The sequence below is a fragment of the Vanellus vanellus genome, assembly GCF_965231255.1.
Source record: "Vanellus vanellus genome assembly, chromosome: 11".
NCBI lineage: Eukaryota > Metazoa > Chordata > Aves > Charadriiformes > Charadriidae > Vanellus > Vanellus vanellus.
Window position 1 is genome coordinate 7563737 of NC_138916.1, and position 23777 is coordinate 7587513.

A 23777-nucleotide genomic window follows, 5' to 3' on the forward strand; every position below is an offset into this window, starting at 1 on the left:
TAGATTTAATTACGAGAGGAGAGAGAAGAAGAGAGGAGAGAAAAGAATACTAGTGTACTACTACAGGAAAAAAAAGCAATAAGGTAAAATTGATATATGCACACTTCCTACTATCTCCCCCGTTTTTGATGTTATGCTCACATTTGCACTGATTCTCGGGTCTAACAGTCAGTGGCTGCAATGGGGCTAGTGAGGAAATATTGCCAGCTGTCAGCATGCCACAAGGATGAGCATGATGTTGATGTTGTTCATTTCTTTTTCCTTATTTTTTGCTTGCTTATGGGCATTTTTATGTTTGGTACCACCTTTACATTTTGTTTTTCTTCATTGGCCTTCAAATCCTACAATTACACCTGAATTTCCTAGTCATTAGAAAACAGCTAAACAAACGAAGGCACAGCTGAAAGCACGTTAAGGCAAGTTCAGACAAAGCAATCCTGACAAGCCTCAGTCCTGAGGCCTTACAAAGTCAGCAGAAAGCCGGTGGCCTGTTGCTAGCCGTGATAATACTGTATTTACTGGGCTACAAGGCTACATTGGCCCTAGAGGTGTTTTCCTCTCACTACAGCCACTGCAGATAAATGCTCTACTTTGTACTGTGGTCACCTGAGCCAAGTATTTCAGCCTAATTCTGGATTTTGAATCCCCCATTGGGGGGGGATCAGAGAGAAAGGCAAAACAGACATAAGGACCTGCTTGATATAGCCATTTAATGCCCATTTCAGCTGGTGCCAGGGTCCAGGGGGGCTGGGGTAGTCAAAAAACAGTATGCAGCAGTAGTTTGGATTGCAGGCTGACAAACCACAAGCCTGGGGAGAAGTGAGACAAGAATTACAGATTTCCTTAAAACAGCAATCTTCTTTTGCTTTTTCCAACTTTTAGCCTTATCTGCAGAAACAAAATTTGATATGGCAAAGTGGTGCTTTATGGTTGATGCCTTGTATCCTTACAAATGGATGTCAGGTATGTCTTGGTAATAGGCTTTAAATTATTCTTTGCAGTTGTTCAGCCAAAATATTTTAAGTGCCTGTATCTACCCTTCATTTGGTGTTAAAGCTAATGAAAAAGGAGCTGCATAATTTCATCTGCCTGCTCCTCTTTTGTCTCTACAACATTAAAACCCCTATGAAATCACAGTGCTTCATCCTGCATGATTCTAGATGCCAGTATCTCCTTTTTCTTTCACTAATTGGATTGCTGTGCTCATCAAGCTATTATCTGAGCAGACCAACAGCCTTCAAAAATGGCCATGGAAAAAGATTGGATTCTAGTTTAGAAGCACTGGTAATTTGATAGTCGCTATCACAATACCTGCATAAAATAGCCCAAGCCAGGGTGGAATGTTGTACCAATGAATAGCTCCAGATAACTCTAGGCAAGTAATACCTGCATAATGATTAACAAGAAAAGCACCTTTACGTAATGTAGCAAAGTTCAACATCATTAAGCCTTCACACTGAGAATACTACCTCCACTTTGCAGATGGGCCTTGAGAAGGAGCCCTTTTTCCTGAGATGCCTCAAGAAACTAAAACCTTTGCATAATTTTTATATCTTTGGTGTATCTTTGGCCAAGACTATCAAAGTTGCTGGTTTATGTAAATAATCACACTTTAAATATTCTTCTGGTGGATCTTCATCAAGGAGCCTCAGGAAAGAGATTTTTTTCCAACTGCTTAATAAATTTAAGGCGTAATGTTTTTCTTCTATAAGAGGTGATACAGACCTGTAGGGCTGGCTTCCTCACACATCCCCAGCAAAGTCCCACACTCTGAGTGCAGGCTGTGGCAAGCCGGGTGTGCAAACTGTTGAGTGCACAAGTAGGGAGGGGTCTAGAAAAAGTACTAAACAGTAACACTTGCCATGAAAAATAGAACAGACTTTCATCAGGGAATCCCTGGCTTTGCAGTCTTGCCACAGACTTGCTGTAGCTCTGGGCGCATAGCTCAGCTCTGAAGTCAGACAACACATATGTTGTTATGTCTTGGAGTTCAAACCAAGAATTGAACCATTCTTCAGAAAGCTGTGAAAACACATAAGTTGCTATAGAAAAACAAGCCCGGAAGAGATCATCTGCACTGAGGCAAATACAGCAGTGTAGATAGCATCACTGGCAGGTGGTGGTCTAACCTGTTCTTGAAGGTGTCTAATGAAAGCCATTCTCTATTCACCTGAGACACAAAAAGGGACCATTATAAAAATTTGTTCTGATTTAACCCCAGCCCTCATGCAGTGCACAACTGTACTTCTCCCAACCACAGAGCTGTCTTGTGTGGTTGTACCAGAACTTGTAGAAAGATACCTAATCTGACGTGCAGGAAACACAGCGGGTTATGCAGCATAGCCATAGCTAAGCAGATAATTATCTTCACTGTTACAAACAATTTACTCTGTATGTAAAATCAGCCCCTGGAAACTGCTACACAGCATGTGGGGTGTAATACCACCAGGAGAGAGCCCAAGCTGGTTCTGGGAGGGCCGTAACAGTGGACAAGTGTAAGGCTGGTCAGTCTAGCACACAGGAGATATCACCAAATAACTTAATGTTGAGGCAATGAAAATAACTGCACTGACTAAAGAAATGATGTTTTTTAAATTAATGAGAACAAAACCAGACATCTGCAGCCCTTTCAGTTCAGCTGGCTTTGCTGCATAGCTAGCTTCCCACCATTCTTTCAAGACAGTTCTCATAGCACAAAGGCATTTTCTGAAATCTCTTGTTCAGCAGAACTGTTTGAAGAAAGTGAGCAAGTGCGATAAGCCGGGATGGCTGCAGACGGGCAGGCAGTTGAGTGCATTGCCTAATTGGAGACAGGACCCAGAGGACTTCCCTGCCTGCCCTACCCTACCCTACCCTACCCTACCCTCCCGACCACCTACCGTGCCTGCTCTGCTCTACCCTGCCCTGCCCTGCCTGCCTACCCTGCCTGACTTGCCTGTCCTGCTCTCCTGTCTGCACTGTCTGCTTATATCCCACTGCAAGTTGTGACAGAATTAACTTGCTCTGCCAAAATACTCCCTTCTGTCAAATCAGCTTTGTCCTCCCACTGGCATAAAACTCTTCCAGTGGCAACCTGGGACCAGTTCCAACAACAGTCCTCACAAATCTTGTGATCTTATGTTTATGGAGAGCTTAGTTTTGATTCTGTTTGTTCCTTTTCAGAACAGCACTGCAATTTAAACGTGTTGGTGCAGTCCTTAATGGAAATTTATGCTATCCTATGCTTATTCCCTCAAGAGTAAGATTGCATTTGCAGCCACACCTCAGAAGGCTCTGTGCTGATGCAGAAACACTCTTGTAATTCTGGTGTAGTATAAATAATTGTAATTTTTAATATCTCTAGCAAATTTGTTATATGTAATTTCAAGCCTAGCTGATTTGGGCAGTTTCTGCCTTGCTCACCCCCTTGCTTTCTCTTCCCCCTTTTCTGATCTTAATTTGCATTCAGCAATATTCTGAATATGAACAAAATTTTTTAAAGAAGAATAGAGATGAGGGTGTGTCCCACAGTATTTCTCACTTATCAAACATCCAAAGGATTGAGCTTGTGAAAGGGGTAAGTCGGCAGCAGGAGAGGAGCTGTGGCGTGCTCTCGCAGCATTGTGGAGCACTCAGCGGTACACCACCCAGAGCTTCTGCAGCAGAGTGCACTCTCTAAAATGGATAGGGGCTGAGCCCGAGACCGTGCCATGCTGAATAATGCCACTTAGACAATGATGTTTGCAGCATAAAATAAAAATCTTGTATGTGAAAATACAGGATAAAAAGAAGGGAACTGTTTGCTGACACCAAATAACATGGGACCCTTGTGCAAGGAGGTGCACTTGTTTTAAAAAAACTACACCTGCAAGTCCTAGAGTGGTGTATGGTTATGGAGGTGCTTGCTGGTGTTCTCACCTGGGCTGCTGAAGAGCTTTAAATGTATGCACGCATATGTCAACCATACGTCTGTCTTCAACCTAGGCAGGTATCAGTGGGTTGTTTCCCTCCTCACTGTTGAAACAAACCTCCCTGCTGGCATCAGTGGGGCATCTCTCCTGAGTCGGGGAGTCCAGGTTGTGGCCATTGAGCACCCACCTCTGGCTTCACCAAAACATCCCAGGGTCTACAATGCAATGTGATGTGCATGTGACATGCTTCCTGTTAATGATCGTAAGGGGAGACCTTGACCTGATGTTGGGTGCTGCATGTGTCTGTCACTCTGTGTCTAAAAATGTGCCCATTTTTCTGGAGTCTCCTAGTTCTTTACTGTCTTTATGTCCTGGTGCTATTACAACACTGCTATGCTGTAGCAGCCCTTTACTGATGTTATCTTGCAGCTGTTACAGAAAAATTACAGTATGCTGACCAAAACCATGCTTTTCAATAAGGCGAGGCTAAAGTGCCCAGGTACCAGCAGTTAGTTTGGCGGGTCCTAGCCTCCAACTCTTGCCCCTAAACCACGGGCCTTGCAGGGAACTACACATGTCTCGTAGCTGGAACCATCGCTGTGGTGTGCCAACCGTGGAGCCAGCAGCCTTTCCTGCCCTACCCAGTGCATCAGACCTGCTGTCAAACTGGAGAGACGTGGCTGATTTTACCCAATTCCTTTGTGCTCGGACCATCAGCGGCAGAGCCTAGGCTCTCCCCGGGCCTTTGGTCTCACAGCTGGCGGACCCGTGCAGTCCCACACTGGGGTTCTCGATTAAGCCCCATTTTCATCCAAACTGTTCCTTCTTCTAGGGTCTTCCCAGTGCAGAGGGCAAGTGCATTGCAGTCGGTGCTCACATAAACGCCCACAACACAGACCTTTAAGGGTGCCAAGGGCCACTAAACACATGTGAGTACTCAGTTTCCTACTTTAAAAAAAAAAAGAGAGCAGTGCTAGATTTTGCAGTTTAGGTGCGTAACGGCATTATTTCCATGTCCTTGAGAAGCTCGAGTGTGCCTGGACGCGGAGGTTGGATCTGCAGCCGGAGGGTGACTGCGTGCAGCAGCCCGGAGGCTTCACCCATAGATCAGGTACATTCGGCGGCCACCAGCCGGGAGCCCTTGTGCACAAGGGCCTGGCCGAGCCGAGCCGCGGGGCCGGGCTGTAGGGGCTCTCCCGGGGCGCGGGCTTCCGGCCCCACCGGGCCGCGGCCGCTTGGGCCCTCCGCGCCGCCGTACGGCGGCCCCTCCTCCCGCCCCCAGTATGGCCGCCCAGGCAGGGCCCGCCCCAGCCCGCCGCCCGCCGGGGCCGCTGTCGCCGCCCGCCCGCCGCTGGCGGTAGAGAGGCGCGGGGCCGGCAGGCGGCCACCCTCGCGGGGTAGGCGGAGGGAGCGGCGGGGGGGCTCCATGAGGGGCTGGGGCTGCCCCCGGCCGGGCCTGCCCAGGCGGCTGGCTCCTCCCTGGGGGAAGGAGGGTGCGCTGGGGCCGCCCCCGCCGCCGCCCGCCGGGGCCGCCGCCGTGTGAGGGGGAGCGCGCAGCCCCGAGCGGCTGCGGGGCGCCAGGCCTGAGCCGGCGGGCGGCGACACCCTGCCCCCGCGGGACGGGGCCCGCCGGGCTCCCCGCCGGCAGCCACCATGTTTTCTCTCAAGCAGCCCAAACCCACCTTCAAGTCCTACCTTCTGCCGCTGCCTCAGGTAACGAACGGCCTTTCGCCTCCATCAGCCGCCCCCTCCGCTCGTCCCCGCCCTGCCCGTGGCCTTGGCCCGGGGGCCGCCGCCCGGCGCGGAGCGGGGCCCGCGGGGCGCCCGGGGCTCTGCCCGTGGCTTCTCCCCGCCCGCCTGCGGGTTACCGGCCCGGGGGGGTGTGAGCCCGCACAGGCTGGACGGGGGGGACTCCCGGCCGGCCCCCCCGGGAACGCTCCGCCGCGGCGGGGAACAAAAGCGGCGCGGCCGGTGCTGAGGTGCGGCCTCGGGGCGAGCGTGTGCGGGGAGGAGGCGAGCGCTGGCCGGGGGGCACGGCTCGTATCGCAGTAAACTCTTGCGTCGGTTAAAAACGGCCTATGTGAGATTATTGGGGAAAGTTCTGAGTAACGCTTCAGGTGTTCGGGCTGTGCGCGGTGTCACCCGCGTCCGCGCTGCGGGTGCTGTGGGGAGAGAACAGCTGGCAGCGGCGAGCTCAGCCTCGCCCTGGACATCGTTTATGACTTGGCCGATGGCGTGAATAAGAAAATCAAGTATGCATATCAACTACATATAGTAGAACACTGTATATAGTGCATATAGTATCAAGTGTATGTATTGTAGAACCACCAGGATTTTTCGCGTAGCCTGGATGTGCGCTTGACAGAATGTGATTTTTATTTACCTATTTTAGGCAAGGCAAGGCCTCTTCTAACAACACGTTTGACATGTTGACTCATTTTTGCGTTTTCACAATTTCTTGGTAAAAGTGAAATGTTGATGCAGCGTCATTCCGGATATTCTTAGTCCTGGGCCACGGCCATATCGCTGTCAGCGTAGGAACCACAGGCGTTAAGGTTACTTCACTGAAGGTTCTAGTCTTTTTATAGAAGTATTTTTATTTTTGAGGTTTGGAATTTAAATGCAGGTAGGCACATATGTGTTCTAGGCTTCATCTCTTTGGAAATTTTTCTTATGTCAGAAAGTCATGCACATTAAAAGTTGGTCGAGAGTTTTGTGCAAACTTGAGAGCCCATATCCACGTAAAGCTTGTTGTAGGACCTGAGCCTTTATGGAATGTCAAGCCAAATTGTTTTTTTGTTCATCCTGCGACTTGTTCCAGCCGAGGTTACACAATTAGTTCAACATTAGCACTTTAAATATTATGTTATTCTTCTGGTACGAAGCTAAAAGTACACAAAAATGTTATCATCTTTACAGAAAACTGTTGCTATGATTGGATCCTAGCTCTTTAAGATCAGCTTTTTAAGTTAAAAGAAGGGCTTTCTCCTTTGCCCAAATAGATCAGACTTGTGTCTGACTGTAAAGTTCTGATTCTTAAGTAAATTATCTTTTTTTTTTTTTTTTTTTTCCCTCCAGGCTGAAGACCATATAGCTTCAGAACCAAGGATTAAAAAACTGGAACCAGTACTTTTGCCAGGTAGGCATAAATCAAGAATTGGACAGATAGCTCAACAAGGATATATTTAAGCCTTTTGTTTATTATAACAGAATCGGTAAAGTGTAAATGGTTTTCCTTATTTTACTGTGATTATTGATTTTGGTATATTTTAATCTTGGTGTGCTCCTTGAGGGAATATAACTTCTAAGTAGGAAAATCTAATGATATTTGCATCTGTAGAAAATTGTTCTAACTTGCCTGAAACACTAAATAAATACATAAGCAATTTTGCCTGTGCAATGTGTTAGTATGCGTAGAATAATGTCTTGGCTTTATTGTTAATATTTGAAATTAAACCATTGTAAATCTTGTAACATTTATGACACCTTTTTGAAAACTACTAATAATTATATGGTAGGGGGGTTAGAACTCGATCTTCAAGGTCCCTTCCAACCTAAACCATCCTATGATTCTATATTCTCGTCAGATAGTCAGGCCTTCACCTGTGTGCAGAACCCACAACCATAGCATGTATTGTAGTCTTCCTTTATTTTAAAGGGAAATATTCATAGAATTTCTAGTGGCTAGGTACAATTGACTTCTGTATTGGAAAATTTCTAATGCCATCTTTATTCATTTACTCTTACTGAATATGCAGCTGTTACGTAATTTTGGAATTTGTAAGTGCCTTTAAACTTAAGCAGAATAACCTTTTTAGTGTGTCGATGAGAAAAGCAACGCTTTTATTATTGTTTATAATTACATATTTGTAAAAATGTAGGACATTCCCGACTTCCGTATTTTAAATAAGAAGTAATCTTTGGTAAATGACATTTCGATCAATGAGGATTTCCTAAAAGCCTTTTTCAGATACCAAAGGAACAATCTACTGTTTGCAAGGTTACTTTCATTGCAAACTATACATCACAGTAATAAATTTGGCTTGCTGTTTCTACGGGTAATTTTGAGTGTAAAGCAGAATGGTATACTGCATTTTTTTTCTTAGCATTCAGCTTATATGTTAACAAATGGGAATTGATGCACACTAACATAGGAAGCTATTGCTATCATGTTGTGTAAGTTGATAAAACATGTCAACTTTCAAGGTGATCAGTAGAATAAACAAGTTACTCTTTTTACTCTGTCACTGCTTCTTATGGGACTGTTAATGAAGCAGTACTAGTTGATATGTGGTATGGTCCAATGAGGTACTGATATATTGTGGAAGAGGTTCAACTGAAAGAGTAAATAACAACTGACTGAAACTCTTCATGAAACAGAATAATACAGATTTTGCTTGAGGCACAAATACCCTAAAATACATTGCTAAGATTGCTTAGTATTTGAAATACAGTTATATTTTCATGCTTGCAAAACTTCTGCTTACCACTTGGCATCTTATTGGTTGTGTTGCAGTTGATATTCATCCAAGGTCTTTGACTCACAAGGAAGTGACTGCATGTTCTTCTCTGAGACATTCCACAGCAAATGCAAGGCAGTACGAGGTTTCTTTTCTCAAAATGTAACTCATCTTGCCTTTACTGTGGAACGTGTGCATGAGCACTTACAGAAAACAACTTCTGTGCAGTAACTTTTTGCAGTGTGGTTTATTCTTTATTTGTGAAACTCCAAAGTGTACTTAAAATGATGCTGACTGAGTTTGTTTTTCTCAACCAGCTTATATTTATCCCATGTTTGCATCATTTCCCTTGTCTGCACTATCTTTGAAATAAGCAGTTGATGGCTTTTGGGACGTTTGTAGTAAGTCACCCCAGGTTATATAGAAGCTGACTGAGAGAGTATGACTCACCACAGAATAAAAATTTCCACCTCTGTATCATTCTAAGGTGTTATTTTGAATGATTTCATAATAAAATTTACTGCTCTGTACAGCCACAGAATAGCTCTGACAAAATCTTTTCATTTTTGTGAGCACCAGTCTGTATAAGGGTGGGGGGGAGTTTAGAAGTGACTTATTTTAAATTACTTAAATGAAACTCTTCCTGTTTAAAGTTAAGCGCCGGTCTAAATGCATTTCTTTTGTTTCTGTCATCAAATGGTGCAGTAGAAAAGTGTATAAACAAGTACGCATTGTACTGTTGGATAGACTGGCATTTGGATTTGTCATAACCCTAGTTGCTGGCCAAATTCCAACTCATTTAATTATATTAAGGCTGGCTTGCACTCCGTTGCAAGTACAGTTTGAGTATGGTATTCCTAATATCCTGTCCTTAACAGTTGTGTGAAATTGCTTTTGCTCTCAGGAACAGAGTTAAACCTGAGCGGCTGAATGTTTATTATGCTTCTTTAATTGGGGGAGTTTTTAAGGAGTTCTTTTGGAATTATATTAGCACAGGCAGTTACTGGCTTTAGTAATCTTGGAAAACTGCAAATAATTGTATTAAGCTTTTGATTCCCAAAACGTAGTCACTCTGAGGGAGTAGCTTACTAAAAATTGGAATTCCAAAGTAGCTAAATACCCTACTGTCTAACTTGTATTTCTCTGCAGTGGAGGTTAGGAGAGGGAGTCCCAGACATGAAGGTAATATGAGTCAGGTTACAAAATGGGGAGGGTTTTGTTTTTAAAAAAATATTGGAATTTACATTGGAATCAACTTTCAACCTGTAGAGTTTGTTTTGAAAGTTTCTTCTGGGCACCAGAGGAAAAGAGACTCATCTTTTCAGCTTTTGGAACAAAAGCCTGTGTTCTCATGGAACTGTGTGCCCTGAGGAGGGTGGTGTATTAGGAAAAGCAACAAACATAGTTTAAAGCAAGTAAAAACCTTGATTGTTAAGTGGCAACACTGATACTGCTGTAGGGAAAAGCAAATAATTTTATAGAATCTGGTATAGTTTCTTTCCAAAACACATGATAGAGGTTTAAGATGAAGTTATAAAAATGTTTTCTTTTTCTTTCTGCAGTTCTGTTCTAGTGTAGCTCTGATCAAGAGTTTTTGTTGCATTAGTTGAAGAGTTGGCCTGTGTAGCAGTTTCACTTTGTTTTCCTTTGTTTGCGTAGCTTGTTTTATAAGCATGTCAAAGGGGAAAAGTAGGGAAATAGCAGGTAGTCTACCAGTCAGTCTGTTAAAGCGCCTTGCCTGGCTAGTAGGAAATTAGTTTGTGTATTTTAGGGGAGAATGAAGTCAAAGGTGTTAAACTTGAAGGTGTGTTTTGTTCCGGTAATCAGTTGTGGCCTATTTTCCACAGCAACGTCTGTAGCATTTTTGAGACTTCAACCAAAGCATTCAAAAAAATGTACAACGTAGCTGAAATACAATGCAGTGTATGTTTTCATGATGGCACAGCAGCGAGCAGAGGGATGCATGACATGGGTGGGTAATGAACCAGTCCAGTGTCTGCACTGTAAGCAGTGCCGTGCCGTGGTTTAAGCAAGATCAGGCAAAAAGGTCCTCACTGTTGCTCATGCAGGATGTTCTGCAGGAGATTATAGAACTAATGGAACATCTCATTAAGTGTGAGAAAAGGATTGTTCCTCCTGAATCTTAATACCCACTTGTAGTAACTATTTTAAAGTGTTGCTCAGTATACTAATTTGCTAGTGGATTAAGTTAGTAGTTGTTACCTGTAGGTTTTTACAGAACAGGTAGAAATGGTTTAGTTATTTTTGGTTTTAAAGCTTTATACAGTAAAATTATAGAAGTAAACTCAATTAGAATAGTATTTTTTTTTTATCTTTAAGACTGGCTCACGTTAAGGCAAGTTAAGGGAATATTAGAGGTGAGCTGCTGTTGCAATTCGGTTATTCATAGTCTTTTGTGTCGGCACCATGTTTCATGGTTAGATCATAGAAGTCAACTTCAGTGCCGTTGTTGGTGTGCGATCACGCCCGTGGTGGGTTTATAAACAGGTCCTGAGTACGGTGGGACTGGGCCAGACATCACCTCTTGCTGACAGTGGCTGCCAGCAGGCATGTAGGAAGAGGAAAGAACCAGACAGGCAGCACTCCCAGCTGCTTGTTCTGCCCTCCCTGCACCTCCAGTGTGTGGCATGGGGACTTTCCTCTTAGAGTTAATGGGGAGATCCAAGCGAGGAGTTACAGAGCATCACAGAGCCAGTGCTATCATATTTAATTCCTCTTGCTGGATTTTTCTTACATGAGTTTATCCAATTGCTTTTTATAGCTGTGTAAACTTGTATCACCCACAGCTTCATCTGGTGAGGAGTTCAGCAGTTTAGTTGTATGCTGTGACAAACTACCTTTATTTGTTTGTTCTCAATTTACCACCATCTAGTTTCTTTGGATAAATTCTAGTTCTTGGATGAGACGGCAAACATCAAGCCGTATTCCCCCATTCCATGTGATGGGTGATTTTCAGACTTGTGTCGTATGTCTGCTCTTTTTTGCTTCCCTTTATCTTAGTTTTCTTAGCTGGTCTGTGCTGTGTTCTTGTTGAGGTGGAATTACATATTATGTGATTTTTGCCACTGGATATATTCGGCTTTTATCTAATAATGCCAATCTAATTGACTTTACCACCTGCTTTTTTGTTTTGGTTTGCATTTTTGTATACATGTGCCCTTAGATAGGCAACTGACTGTAGAAATTTAATTGTGGGAGGTTTTTAAGACTGTATCATGGAAAGTTTTAATCTTTTCGAAGTGTCTGATTCTCCCAGCTCTCTTTCTATTTTTTTTTTCTGCTTTCTGCAAATCCTTAGTACATTAAGTCATGTGTTCCAGAGCAGCTGCAACACATCTTGTGATAGGAGAAGGGAAGAAACTTTTTGGTGAGGCACCCTTGCGTGTTAGTACCCCAGGTACGTTCACTCCTGACTGCTTTGAACCCCTGTACCTCTTGCTTGGCATTTTCATTGATTTGTGGTGTCCCAGAGCTGGAGAACAGAGGCCGTGGTGTTGCAGTGTGAGTGCAGGAGGCCAGTGCAGTACTCGGGGGTAAGAAATAGGGACTGAGTTAGCGAGGTTAGTGCATAACCCCAGAGATTTGTCAGGTGTGCTTTTCTTGTGTATTAGGAATCATTTGGGCTTAACATCTCAAAGGGGAAACTGGGATGGCTTAATTGCTTGGTACAAGTAGTAATGCTGTTCCTGTCAGTGCCTTTTTCCATGTATATTCCTGGAATGAGCTTTTGATACTCCTGTATGGATTGGTCTGTTAAGGATGTTCATCTGTTGATGCGAGTTGCAATAGCCTATCAATGCTGATAATAACTGAATTGAACTTGTATGAAGTCAGTTTCTGATTGTTTCCAAAGCATGTTCAGTTGTTGATTCTGATTTCCAGTGTTGTGGTGTGCTAGCCAAGGCTCTCTTACTCGTTGTGCAGCTGATTAAGACATCATATTGCAGAGTTTGGGGGTTTTCCCTGCATCCAAGTTTCTTGTTTGAAATTGAAATGTTACTGTAAGTTTGTTTTTAAAGTTAGTGTGTGATATTAGACAAGTAAATGAAATAGCTTTGTAATTTCAACTCATTTTCAGGAATCATTGTTATCATAAGAGCATGAAATTATTTTCAACATTTCAGAATGACCAGATTAGAAAATCAGAATGGCAATTTAGAAAGTAATAAAATCCCCTAAAGCTTTTCTAAAGTAGATTTTTGGGGGGGGGGTCTACACCAAGAAGATTACCAAAAGTTTTATTTAAATAAATTATGAGAGATTCAAATTTTAGGTTTGAAATCTGAAACAGCAGCTTTCTGCAAACTAATCTTTCATACTGCAAGAAGTTTAAAAATGAACCAAGCATTTGATTTATATTTAGAATAAATGAGGCATCACTTACAGTAAGTATATAGTAAATACTCTTTTCTATTATAGCTCTTTTTTGTTTATTTGACTCAAAGTAAATTTTCAGGCAAGCTTTGGGTTCAGTTAACTCCTTGTTTTGTTTTTGGTTTTGCTTTTTTTAAAGATTGGCATGTTATTGGTACTATCAAGGCAGTCTGCATGTAGAATCTAAGTTCCAGATAGTCTTATAAGTGGATTTTGCTGGATGGAGTCAGTTTTGTTCTTTGTTACGAATATATAGACTGCATTTCTTAAAGTTTCTGACTAGTAATATATTTTAAGTATTTGTAAATATATACAAAAATACTTCCCTATTTGCAACAGATTAGCTGTAGGACAATATGGAAATAATTCTGTAAAGGTAGAAAGATAAGCATGCTTTAAAATTAAATATTTTCATGTTTCTGCATGTGCATTCTGCAAACCAGTTCCAAAGTAATTGGTTTGTGCCCACTCTGTCCCAAATATATTTAATGCCACAAGTCATTAAAATCCAGAAGTAGGATAAAGTGTTAGCGTAGATTCTGAATTGTCAGCTGACCAGACTACTGTTGGGTTTTTTTTTTGTCTCCTGGCAATTATATTTGCTTCCAATGAAGTAAGTGTTCAGCAAACTAATTTATATGGAACGTGTGTTTCTGTATTGATTTATTTATTTAGCCAAACCTGAGTAATTTATGCTAGACCCAGTAATACATTACAAGTTCAGAACAGCATCTATAACTTGTACTGGTGACATAGTTGTACAATAACAGGCTGAAAACCACTGTCCTTTCAAATTGTTACTGATTATATTGTTTAGGCAAAGTCAGGCTTTGGCAATCTGTAGTTTGTGGAGCCAGATTGAAAATACGCAAAACAGAAAGTGCTCTCCCTCCTCGCTGGCTTGTCTATTGTTCACGTTACAGAACTCTGACCGAATCGTTGCTAAAACTTGGGGGAGTGAGGACGTTGCAATAGGGTTATTTTAATTTGGCCTAAAAAGGCATGTTGATGCCAAGAGGAGCTGTTTATTATTCCATTCTTTCTCATCACAGGTGTTCCTTTAGCTACTTGGTGCTGACACTTTTTTGTGCAACCAGAGAACAAGCCAGATCAGAGAGCTAATTCTGATGAAATTAGAGCTGACAAAAAAGGAAGAAAAATACATGGTTAGAATTATTTTCACTGGATCAATTCTCTGATATGACTAACAAAGTCTTTCACAAATGGCAGTGCCGGCACAAGGGTCGAGGTGGGAATGAATGTTGGCTATGGAACTGTTCCCATTTTAGGGGTAATAGTGAGTTGCTGGATTAAAGCAACTCCGTAATCATGATCAGCTTTTTAATCTACTGCAATACTTTGTTTTGGATCTAGCTGCTATTGAGAGCCTTGCTCGTGGTGGATGTTCCTGTCTTGCCATGGGAACTCCTGTTGGTTGCCTGCACTACGTTCTTGTGTCTTTCATTGTGTTTCTGGGACACGGGGAAAGTTTCTGTGGGGCATCCCATCCTAGTTCAGAAAAGCAGTGCCTTATCAGATCCCTCCTGTGGTCAATTCCTTTTGCAAGGGTCACAAAGATTAGCCATTATTGCACAAGTACTGGTTTTAATCTTGTTATTGTGCATGGGAAAAGAATAGTTGTTCTTTGAAGGCTTTTACCAAAAAGTCTTCTTTTTTTTTTTTTTTTGCTACTTTTTTCCTTGTTGAGCGTTTCTAAAATTTAGCTGAGCTCTTGTCATGCTCTTTGTCTTTTTCTGTTTGTTAGCACACTAGAGAAACTACAATATTCATATGATATGTTAACAACAATTTTTCTAATCAGATTGGCAGAGCAAGCTCTTTTGGTACTGCACATCTAAAACACACCACTCTTCAAGCAGTGGTTAGAGTTGTGTGTTGAAATAAATTCCAGGTTCTCCTATTAAAAATTAATGCAAATAGCATATAGCCAAATTGTTTTTCATTCCAAATAATCACAGTATTGAGCTGTCCTTTCAGAACATTTTTACTTTGTTTTCCTTTTTTTGGTTTCTGTGGATGTACAGAAAATGAAGTGTAGTCTATTTTTTAACTAATTGTGAAAGTATTGAAAAATAGTTGGGGGAAATAAAAAGATGGGTGATATCTATAATACTGTGCAGCTTTTTTTGTCTTCACATACCTTAAATCCTTAAATACATTGTAAGAGCTCATGAAAATCAGAAAAGAGATAAAGGAAAATTATTTCATGAGTTTACAAATACTTTTTTCTTAGTTTGGAAGTGGCTGAGCACACTGAACAGAAGATTCATTTAGAAGTGGATTAGAGACATTTACATCTAAATGCTTGGTGCATACTAATAAACTCATACAATTTTGGTATTCTCTCTGCAAAAGAACAGCTAAGAAAAGGCAGCTAAATGGGTGAAGACGTTCTCGGTTTCAGTTACTTATTAATGAAGTTTTTTATTGGAAATTCTTACTCAGAAAATTACAGAAGTTAATTATTTGCCAATCATTTTGGAGCAGTTTTAGACTTAGATCTTTCCAAATGCAAGAGAACTCACTGATGTGCATTTTAAACAGCTAAATGGCTACTTGAAATAACTTTTGCTGTTCTATTGTGAACCTTTTAGGCTATCTTTCACAAAAACAAGTGGGTATAGACACTATCAGCATTATAAATGAGGAACAGGGGTTTAGTTTCCTAAGTTTATTTAACTGCTAGGTTTTCCTGAATTTAGGTAGGAATTACATGACCGCGTAAAGTACGTAATACCCTCTATTGTCCTTAGTCTATTAGACCTTGAACATACACTAAACATAATCAGATTTTGATTTAGAAGTTCAGTGCTTGTTAAAGGAAGCTTATACTAATACATCTATTCTTATGCTTCTAGTACAGCTTTGAAAAACTTCTCTTAGCATTATGTAGGGTACCTGCAAAATTCTTAAGCCTGTAGGATTTGCATTATTAATTTATGGAGTCTGATTTCAGCCATTCATTGCCTCTAGCAAGTATCAGGTTCTTAATGTGCTAGAAATACTCAATGTTACCATTTGAACATGTGTATATATGCATATGCACGCTCTGTCTCTGAGTATGTATCAGGAGGTGTATATATGCATACAATACAGTATGAATATATAACCTTGTAAACTGCTCAGTTACTTTATTTCATTGTGCAATATTTTTGTATTCAGTCAGTATTGTTAGATTTGTTGAATACTGTTCAGTCTGTTTCACCTCGTAAGGCTGTGGTCCTAGATGCTATTCCATCAGCATTCTTCCCTGAAAACTAAGGTTTTAAGATACACTGTCCAGCTGTATACCTTCTGTATCCACAGGCAGCAAAATTCTGCTAGAACCTGTTGGGTGGAAGGATTTGGCAACTGCTTCAGCGAGCAACTGAAAACCTGGAAATTACTTGAGGTCTTTTTCTTTGTTGGCGTGTTTCTTGAATTGTAAGCTAAGATAATACAGAATCTTAAAATAGCAGACACTGGGTATATAGGTGAAGGAGGATGATTTATGCATCTCCTTCTCCTATAAAGAATCCAGACCCTTGTCTCTAGAGAAAATACGGACATTTCCGATTACGAGTTCCAATGCAGTGCTAATTCTAGCAGCTGTTCCTCAGTTTTTGAGATCTATCAAATTTCCTTATTGTCTGATTGCCCTGTTATTGATAAAAAATAGTGATAAAACTGACGCAAAATAAACAAAAAGCTAAGAAATTTTTTTTAGATATTTTGTGTGATCTGCATGTATGCAGGTTATTGCATCCAGCATTCCTGATTGTAAGTTACGAATTACTACCTTTGTAAGATAAACAAAAAAATTAAACTTGATCGTGTGGGACATGGCAGGGATTGTGTCTTCAAGTTTTGCAGAAAGAAACTGCCCTGAAGCCTTGACCAGGCTTGCTTAGTGTGACTGCCAGCTGGGGGGGCAAAATGGGAGCTGCTGCACAACAGCTCTGATACCTATTGATGTCTCGTTCTGTTTCAGTCCTGCCTCTGTTGTCATCAATTCCCATGAATGCATGCTCTGCTTTCTGGCTTTTGTTTGGATTGTAGGAGGTTACGCACGATGGTGGATTAGATATATACCTTGAATTCTCTTAACATCCAAAACATGAAACGGTCAAATTGCACGTGCTTTTGGGTGGTTTAGCAGATTTTTTCCTGAAGTTTACAGTTTCTGAGGCTGTGTGTCAAGTGGAAGGTGTATTATCTAGAGAGATCCTTCAGCCTCTTGTGTTATTTTTGTGATTGGCGTATTCGACGTAGAAATATTTTTATTAAACATGATTAGGCTTTATATAGAAGGGTGGCAACCTGTAATTTTTCGTCTGGTTTCCTGTCAGAGTTTAAACAAACTGCTCTTGTCTCCTGAGATCATACTTTGACTGTTCGAGTCACATGGAAGTGTTGACTGCTGTTCCGTGTCTGGAACAGCTTGTGACTGTTTACTGGAAAAAAGCAGCAGCTACATTGTAAAAATGTGCAGTGTAATATCTCTGAATAGCTCTGTTGTTGACACTTGTATAGAAAAATCACCTACTTGACTACAAATACAAGAAGGGTTCATTGTATAAGACCAACGTGTACTACTGATGTTTTATCTACTTTTCTAAATTTGAGTTAAGTTTGGAAGGTTTGCACCTTTTTTTATAGCTCGTTATAGATGTCCAAATGAGGGATAAAAGCCAGGTCGATGTAAAATTCTAAACCTGCATTTTAAAAACAAGGTTCAGTTTCTAGAGGCTTTTGAAAACTGCATCTATTAAATTGTCATTGTAAACTTTCTCACGCTTCATTGTAAATGTTTAAACCCTTCAGCTGAAATCAGTATGCATGCGCTCTTGCCGTATCATAGTACTCAGGTTCAAAACTGACAGTTCTGTGTTAGGGCTGTAAACTTGAGTGCAAAGGAGAAGCTAGGCTGAAAAATCCAGAATGTATTTGTGTTGGATTAAATGAGAATAAATGAAATTGCACTAAAATAGGATTAGTATTAACATCTTGTGCTGTCGCCACTCAATTATGTGGAATGGAGGAGGGAAGTAAAAAGGACTGGCTTTGGTAAGGAGAATGATGTAGCAGGCGCGTTTTAAATTGTAGTAGATTCAAATTGAAGAAGTTTGCAGGAGAGCAGCAATGGATCTCTTATTTCTCTACTGTTTTGTAACATCAAAGACGTGAAGTACTGAAATAGTTTGGTAATAGTAATTTGTGCTTTTAGCAAGAGTGTCTCCTCTGTGATACTAAAAATATTACACTTTAACAGGTAAGAGAATGTTATATGGGGGGAAAAAGTACTTATGGAAATTGCACTTCATTTCACTGTGTATTTGGCCCTTCTTATTTTTTTATTACAAATGCAGTGATAGACTGGAGGTGCTGAGAGAGGAAAGAATAAAAACTGTTTAGGTTTAGAAGAACTGACTTTGTGGAGAGGGAAAGCTTCTCAGACAGAATGTGACTGAGAACTTGACATTGAGTAGTTGAAGATTAACACCAACTGTGAGAAGGAGTTGCTTTAATATACAGTTTGGGCTTTTGCAGTTAAGTAAATAGCTTATTAGAAAAGATGCTGGGCATTAAGAAGTTTCAGGCCAGACTCTGCTAAAAGTATTGAAACATTTTCATTACGATGTTTAACAGAAGTAGGGCTTGTCATTCTCATGTACCCCATTATATGACGTTGCTTTCAATTGCTGTGGTCTTGGCTGAGCTTTAACTATTTGTACTGAAGCTGTCAGAATCAGATTTTTTTTTTTTTTTTTTACCAAAATGTTTGAGAAAAGACTTTAAAGCTCCATCACATCTGTCTATGGGGCATTTTCACAACTCTTGCCACTTCGGGCATAGATTATGTGTGTATATGATAACCACAGGTCAATTAAACTTGTCCCCTTGCATCTTCAAACGGTCCCAGAATACTCAACATAATTCTGCCAGCTGAAGGCTACAGAGTTAGTCTAAGGAATTTTTGGAGCTGTTTATTATAACTGAACTAAAAGCAGGGGCTCTGATTGCTGCTGCTCTTAGTGGTTTCCAGGCTGATGCCTAATCATATTAGGGGCGAGAGAGCTGGCGGGGCAGCTTAGCGGGAGAGCTTGGGATGAGGCGCATGTGCAGGGACTGGGTCTCAGGACTAGCAAAAGGGACGTTTCTGCTCAAGCGTCTGGAATGCTAAAGACAGTTCTTTGAATGTATGGTTACTTGGGTGCAGTGATAACTACCTGAGGAAAATACCTTCTCTAGATCAAGAGACCGATGGGAGATTTATTCAAAGCTATATGCATACTCATTGGGCATACAGATAACTGATTGCTGCCATTATAGCCACCCAAAGAACTGATTGTTTTCTTGTGAACCATAGGACACTCTGAGATGGCATTTTGGGCAACTGGGACTAAATATGCCCAACCTGTTGCGAGTAAAGTAGGCGTTAGCAATCTTTAGTCCTTAGTCTTTTTTAAACAAAATCCTACAGCTGGTATAAAATTACACTTTTCTTGAACACGCTTCGACTTGCACGCTATTTATGGTAGACAGCAGCAGAAGGAAGTGGTTGATCTGATGACAGAAGTGAAAGCCCTATACAGGAGTGAAATAAATGACCAAGTTCATTTCCTGAAGTAAGAATGAAATTACTGTTTAGCTTTCAGAAACCTCTGTTGTGGAACTAAAAAGTAACTTTATGTATAGCAATTTACTTTTTATTTTTAAATGGTCCTCAGTCTCTGAATTCATGAAGTTCATAAAACTTTCTAAAGCACTTAACAATAGCCAGCTAATTTCAGATTTTAAAATAAATGCTAGCTGAAGTACATGAGTGTATACCTTTTTTAAAGGACAGTGTTGTCCAAACCAATGAATTTTTAATAGTGATGAATTGCAGATTTTGATCTCTGGGTATAAGGAAGGTGATGTGGGCTTTATTGGGGTTTTTATTGTTGTTTTTTGGGGTGGGGTGTTTTGGTTTTTTTGTTTTGTTTCTTTTTTTTTTTTTTTTTTTTTGCTTTTAACTGCTCCAGAATATTGTCTGTTTTGGAATGATAGTTTTCTTTTTTTCCCCTGGAGTGGTGTTTGTTAAACTCCAGGTTTACTCAGAAGATGTGTTTAACTTGAAACAGATAAAGAGTTAGGGCTTTCTTGGTACTACAGACTTAGAACTGTTGTACCTACAAGATTTATATAGGCTTGCTTTTCCACTCCCCTTTTTCTGTTTCAGGTGAAATTGTGGTAAATGAAGTAAATTTTGTAAGAAAATGCATCGCAACAGATACAAGTCAATATGACCTGTGGGGCAAATTGGTTTGCACTAACTTCAAGATTTCTTTTATTACGGACGACCCAATGCCACTACAGGTTTGTTATTACTCACATCACTACATCATGACAACAAATGTGGTAGGTAAAATGGATTTAATTAGAATACAGTGAATCTGTCCTATATCTGATATAAATATGATGCCTTCTAAAACAAAGCAACCTAAATGATGAGGTTTTACTGACCTGTTCTGAATGTAAAACAAAGCAGCCTAAATTATGACGTTTTACTGTCCTGTTCTGAATGTGTTGCTGTTCTGTCCCTTCACTGAGAATATCAGAACAGAGCAAGTTTGGTGTGGAAGTACAGCCAGCTCTGTGTACCTCTGTTTATAGAGGCTTCATTGGGAAGTGGTTTTATAAAAGGCAAAGCAGGTATTATAGAAAAATGTGTTCCTCCTTGAAGAAGATAATTGCAAATGTTCCTTTGACTAGACAAGCATCAGATCAGTAAAGGCTTTAATGCATCCAAGTTTTATTGGCGTTACTGATGGAGGACAACTTCAAAAAATTAATTTTTGACATGAAGTAGTTGTGAAAGCTGAAATCTGAATTAATTTATTTCTTTCTATGGTTACAGTTGGAAATTTTTTATATCGTGTATATATATATTTTACACTTCAGATTGTATTGAATTTCTATCAGCAAATTTTGAGGCTAGTAAATTTGATGCAAGTAGTGGGGTTATTTTGCATATTCCACTGGGGTTTCTAAACCATTTGGTATGCATTTGCCAGCACAAGAGAGCTGTTTCCACAGCCTCTAATTGCCTGTGAATAGGCAAGGGTTGTACATGTCAGAAAAGTCTCGGCATGCCCAATTTTTATCATGGTTTCTTCAAAATAGTGTTGTATATCTGGTTGTGAACTGCAGAACTGCAATTAATGGCTATGAGTTCATGTATTTCAGAAATTCCATTATAAAAACCTCCTCCTTGGTGAACATGATGTGCCACTAACATGCATCGAGCAGATTGTCACAGGTACGTCAGAAATAGTTAAGTATGATGATAGGCTTTACAATTACTCAGTTCAAAGTTGTTAACTGCTTGTTAGGTTGTGCAGAATTGTTGACGCTTAAGGTTTTATGTCATTAATCTTCGCTGATTTGAAAATGGGATTTATTTAAAATTAGGATAAAAGCCTTAAAAACTGAATAAAACTTGAGGTACAGGGTGGGACACGTGGAGGTGTCCTAAAACATTTCTCTTGAGTTCTGTGGAAGTACTTAAATTTAATCTGGAAGATACCTGCAGCCAGGCAGCCGTGTCAATTAATCACTCAACAGCTATGTGCCCCAGTTTTCCCAGTTACTACAAATAAAATCTCTGTGGCTTCTGTGACTCTTACTTTCTACAACTTGATGTTCTCTGTTTGAAAAGGCCAAGAGACATAGGCTGTCTATGCAAGTCTAGACAAGCTGGTAATTTACAATACTTACATTCTTGAGTTTTATGTAAGGAATAAGGAGTTAATCTTAGTCTTAGCTCTAGCACTTTTTTTATACATCCAAGTAACAAAAAAAACCCCAACCAAAATCACCAGCATATGTGCCAATTACTGTGCGCCAGAAGGCCATTGCAGCATACACGATCAACTGTCTGGGAACAAAAATTGCTCTTGGGAATACTACATGTTAATTCCTTGTTTGTGAAGTTGTTGATGGACAAAAGTAATCTGGACATACAGGAAGCAAAAGTTCAGCCACTTCTTTGAAAGGTCGATCAACAGGAGGCCCTATTGAACAGCTGAAATACACTATGAAATGGAAAAAATGGTGGTAGCAGTGTTACTGTATCTTTTTGAGCCAGTATACTTAAAAAACACAGTCCAGTAACTTTCTCTTTTCTTTACAGTGAATGACACCAAGAGGAAGCAGAAGGTCCTTGGTCCCAACCAAAAACTTAAATTTAATCCAACTGAATTAATAATTTATTGCAAAGACTTCCGTATTGTCAGATTTCGTTTTGATGAAGCGGGTCCTGAAAGTGCAAAAAAGGTATTATATCTTCTTAGGAAATCTTGCCTTGTAGTCATTATATGTAGCAACAGCTGTGCTAATAAGAGCAATTTGGTTTATGTTTTGATAGAGAAGTAGGGGAGAAGAATTGCACATTGATCACATTCTGTTACAGGATAATATCTAGATTTTTACAGTCTAAATTGTTCAGTAAAAAATTTAGCATGATGTATTAACTGTTTCTTTTCATATAAGATAAACCTGCATTTCTTGCCTTTATCTCTTGTACTTTTAAAAGTTACTAATTTATTAAACAAATTTTTTTAAAGACTGGAATTGGAATACTGCATTGCAGCTGCACAACAGATGTTTACATTTTTATGGAAAATGTTTGAAACTTTGATACATTTTCTGAAAGTCATAAGCTTAACTTACCCATAGGTAAAGTGTACTATCTTATATGTACACTTATTTGCTTCACACAGCAAGTCCTCTAATGAGCTCTTGGAATCATCACTTTCTCTAATCTACGTAAAACTATCTGGTCTTTCTCAACATTTTCTTAGAAAGACTTGCTTGCCTCATGAGAGAAATTACTTCTGTTTGTACATTCCTAGAAATAATTCCTTCCCCAGCTTTAACACTTGTTTTCATAAGTCTCAAGAAAATCGTACAACGTTATTTAACATAGTAAGGTCCAGATAAGTTGCTGCTACTCAGAGGTGGTTAGTCTATGTGGCGACATTAGCTCACCAGCTTCCTTCTTCTGGATGGGTGGGATGGGTTATTTGAGTTAGAGCTCCTCTGACCTCCATGGCACCCCTTCCTGGCCAGGCATGGCACAGCAGTCCTTTCCTAAGGAATGACCCAGTTTGCTCACAGAGCTTAAGAATTCCAATTCTCAGTAGGATAAAGTTTGAGCTTAACCCTGTAAGTCCTAAGAGCCATCTGCCCAGACATAAGTCTGTTTGCAGTTACCAACTGAGTAACTGATGAACCCGGTCATCCCTTCTTCACCTTTCAGCCTGGCATACAGGTCCCTGGGCAGAAGCCCAGTAACAAGCGGACTGTTCTTTCCCTGCTCCTTTTCTAGGTTCCTCCCTGCCTGCTGTCTTTGCTGTTCGTAACCTTTCATGTTTGGCAGTCTTTCAGCAGTCAATTCCCCTTTCTCAGCTTCTCTGAAATCTCCCTGGAGCAGCCTGACTGCTGCAATATCTTTATAGCAACTGTTTCTAATTGGCTGTGGCTGCTAAGAAGAGTGATTAGCCTGGAGGAGGGAGGAAGATAGCGTAAACTCAGCATCTCATTAACACTTTTTGTGCTGCGTTTACTTATGCAAGAGCAAAAAGTGAAACCTTTATATGAAGGCACTTTTATAATTACCTGGTCTAACGTGATTTCTTTTGATAGGAAAGAAGGATCTGAATCTGTGTGGTTATAAAGATAGTACTGGTGGTGACCACAAGTGCAGCAGTTGCCATATTCAAATAGCAGAATGCCTCAGTAGAGGAGTGGAAGGAAACTTGTGTGGCTGCTCTTGCAGTTTTGACGCATCAAGTAGGTTACGGCAACTTTGCGTGGGTGTATGATAGAAGCACACTTTTACTGAAGGGAGATAAGACTCCGTTAACCTAATCGAATGGTTCCATAACCACATTTTTCTGTTGGAGTTAAAATATAAACGTCTAAAAGCATGAGGTCCTTAGGTCAGGTTTCTTCTATCAGGATTTTGTTTAAATTATTTTGGGAT

General features: G+C 40.6%; 1 protein-coding gene across 1 annotated transcript in view; it reads left to right on the forward strand.

Moving 5' to 3' along the window:
• Positions 1-5543: 5543 nt before the first annotated feature.
• The window catches only part of MTMR10 (myotubularin related protein 10), a gene marked incomplete at its 5' end in the record, with an annotated part of 35775 nt that continues 17541 nt past the window's right edge, over positions 5544-23777 (forward strand). The window contains 5 exons of the mRNA XM_082488946.1: positions 5544-5930; positions 6969-7029; positions 19971-20107; positions 20978-21050; positions 21924-22066. Coding sequence (XP_082345072.1) covers positions 5544-5930; positions 6969-7029; positions 19971-20107; positions 20978-21050; positions 21924-22066 — 801 coding nt within the window. The remainder of the gene's footprint in view (positions 5931-6968; positions 7030-19970; positions 20108-20977; positions 21051-21923; positions 22067-23777) is intronic.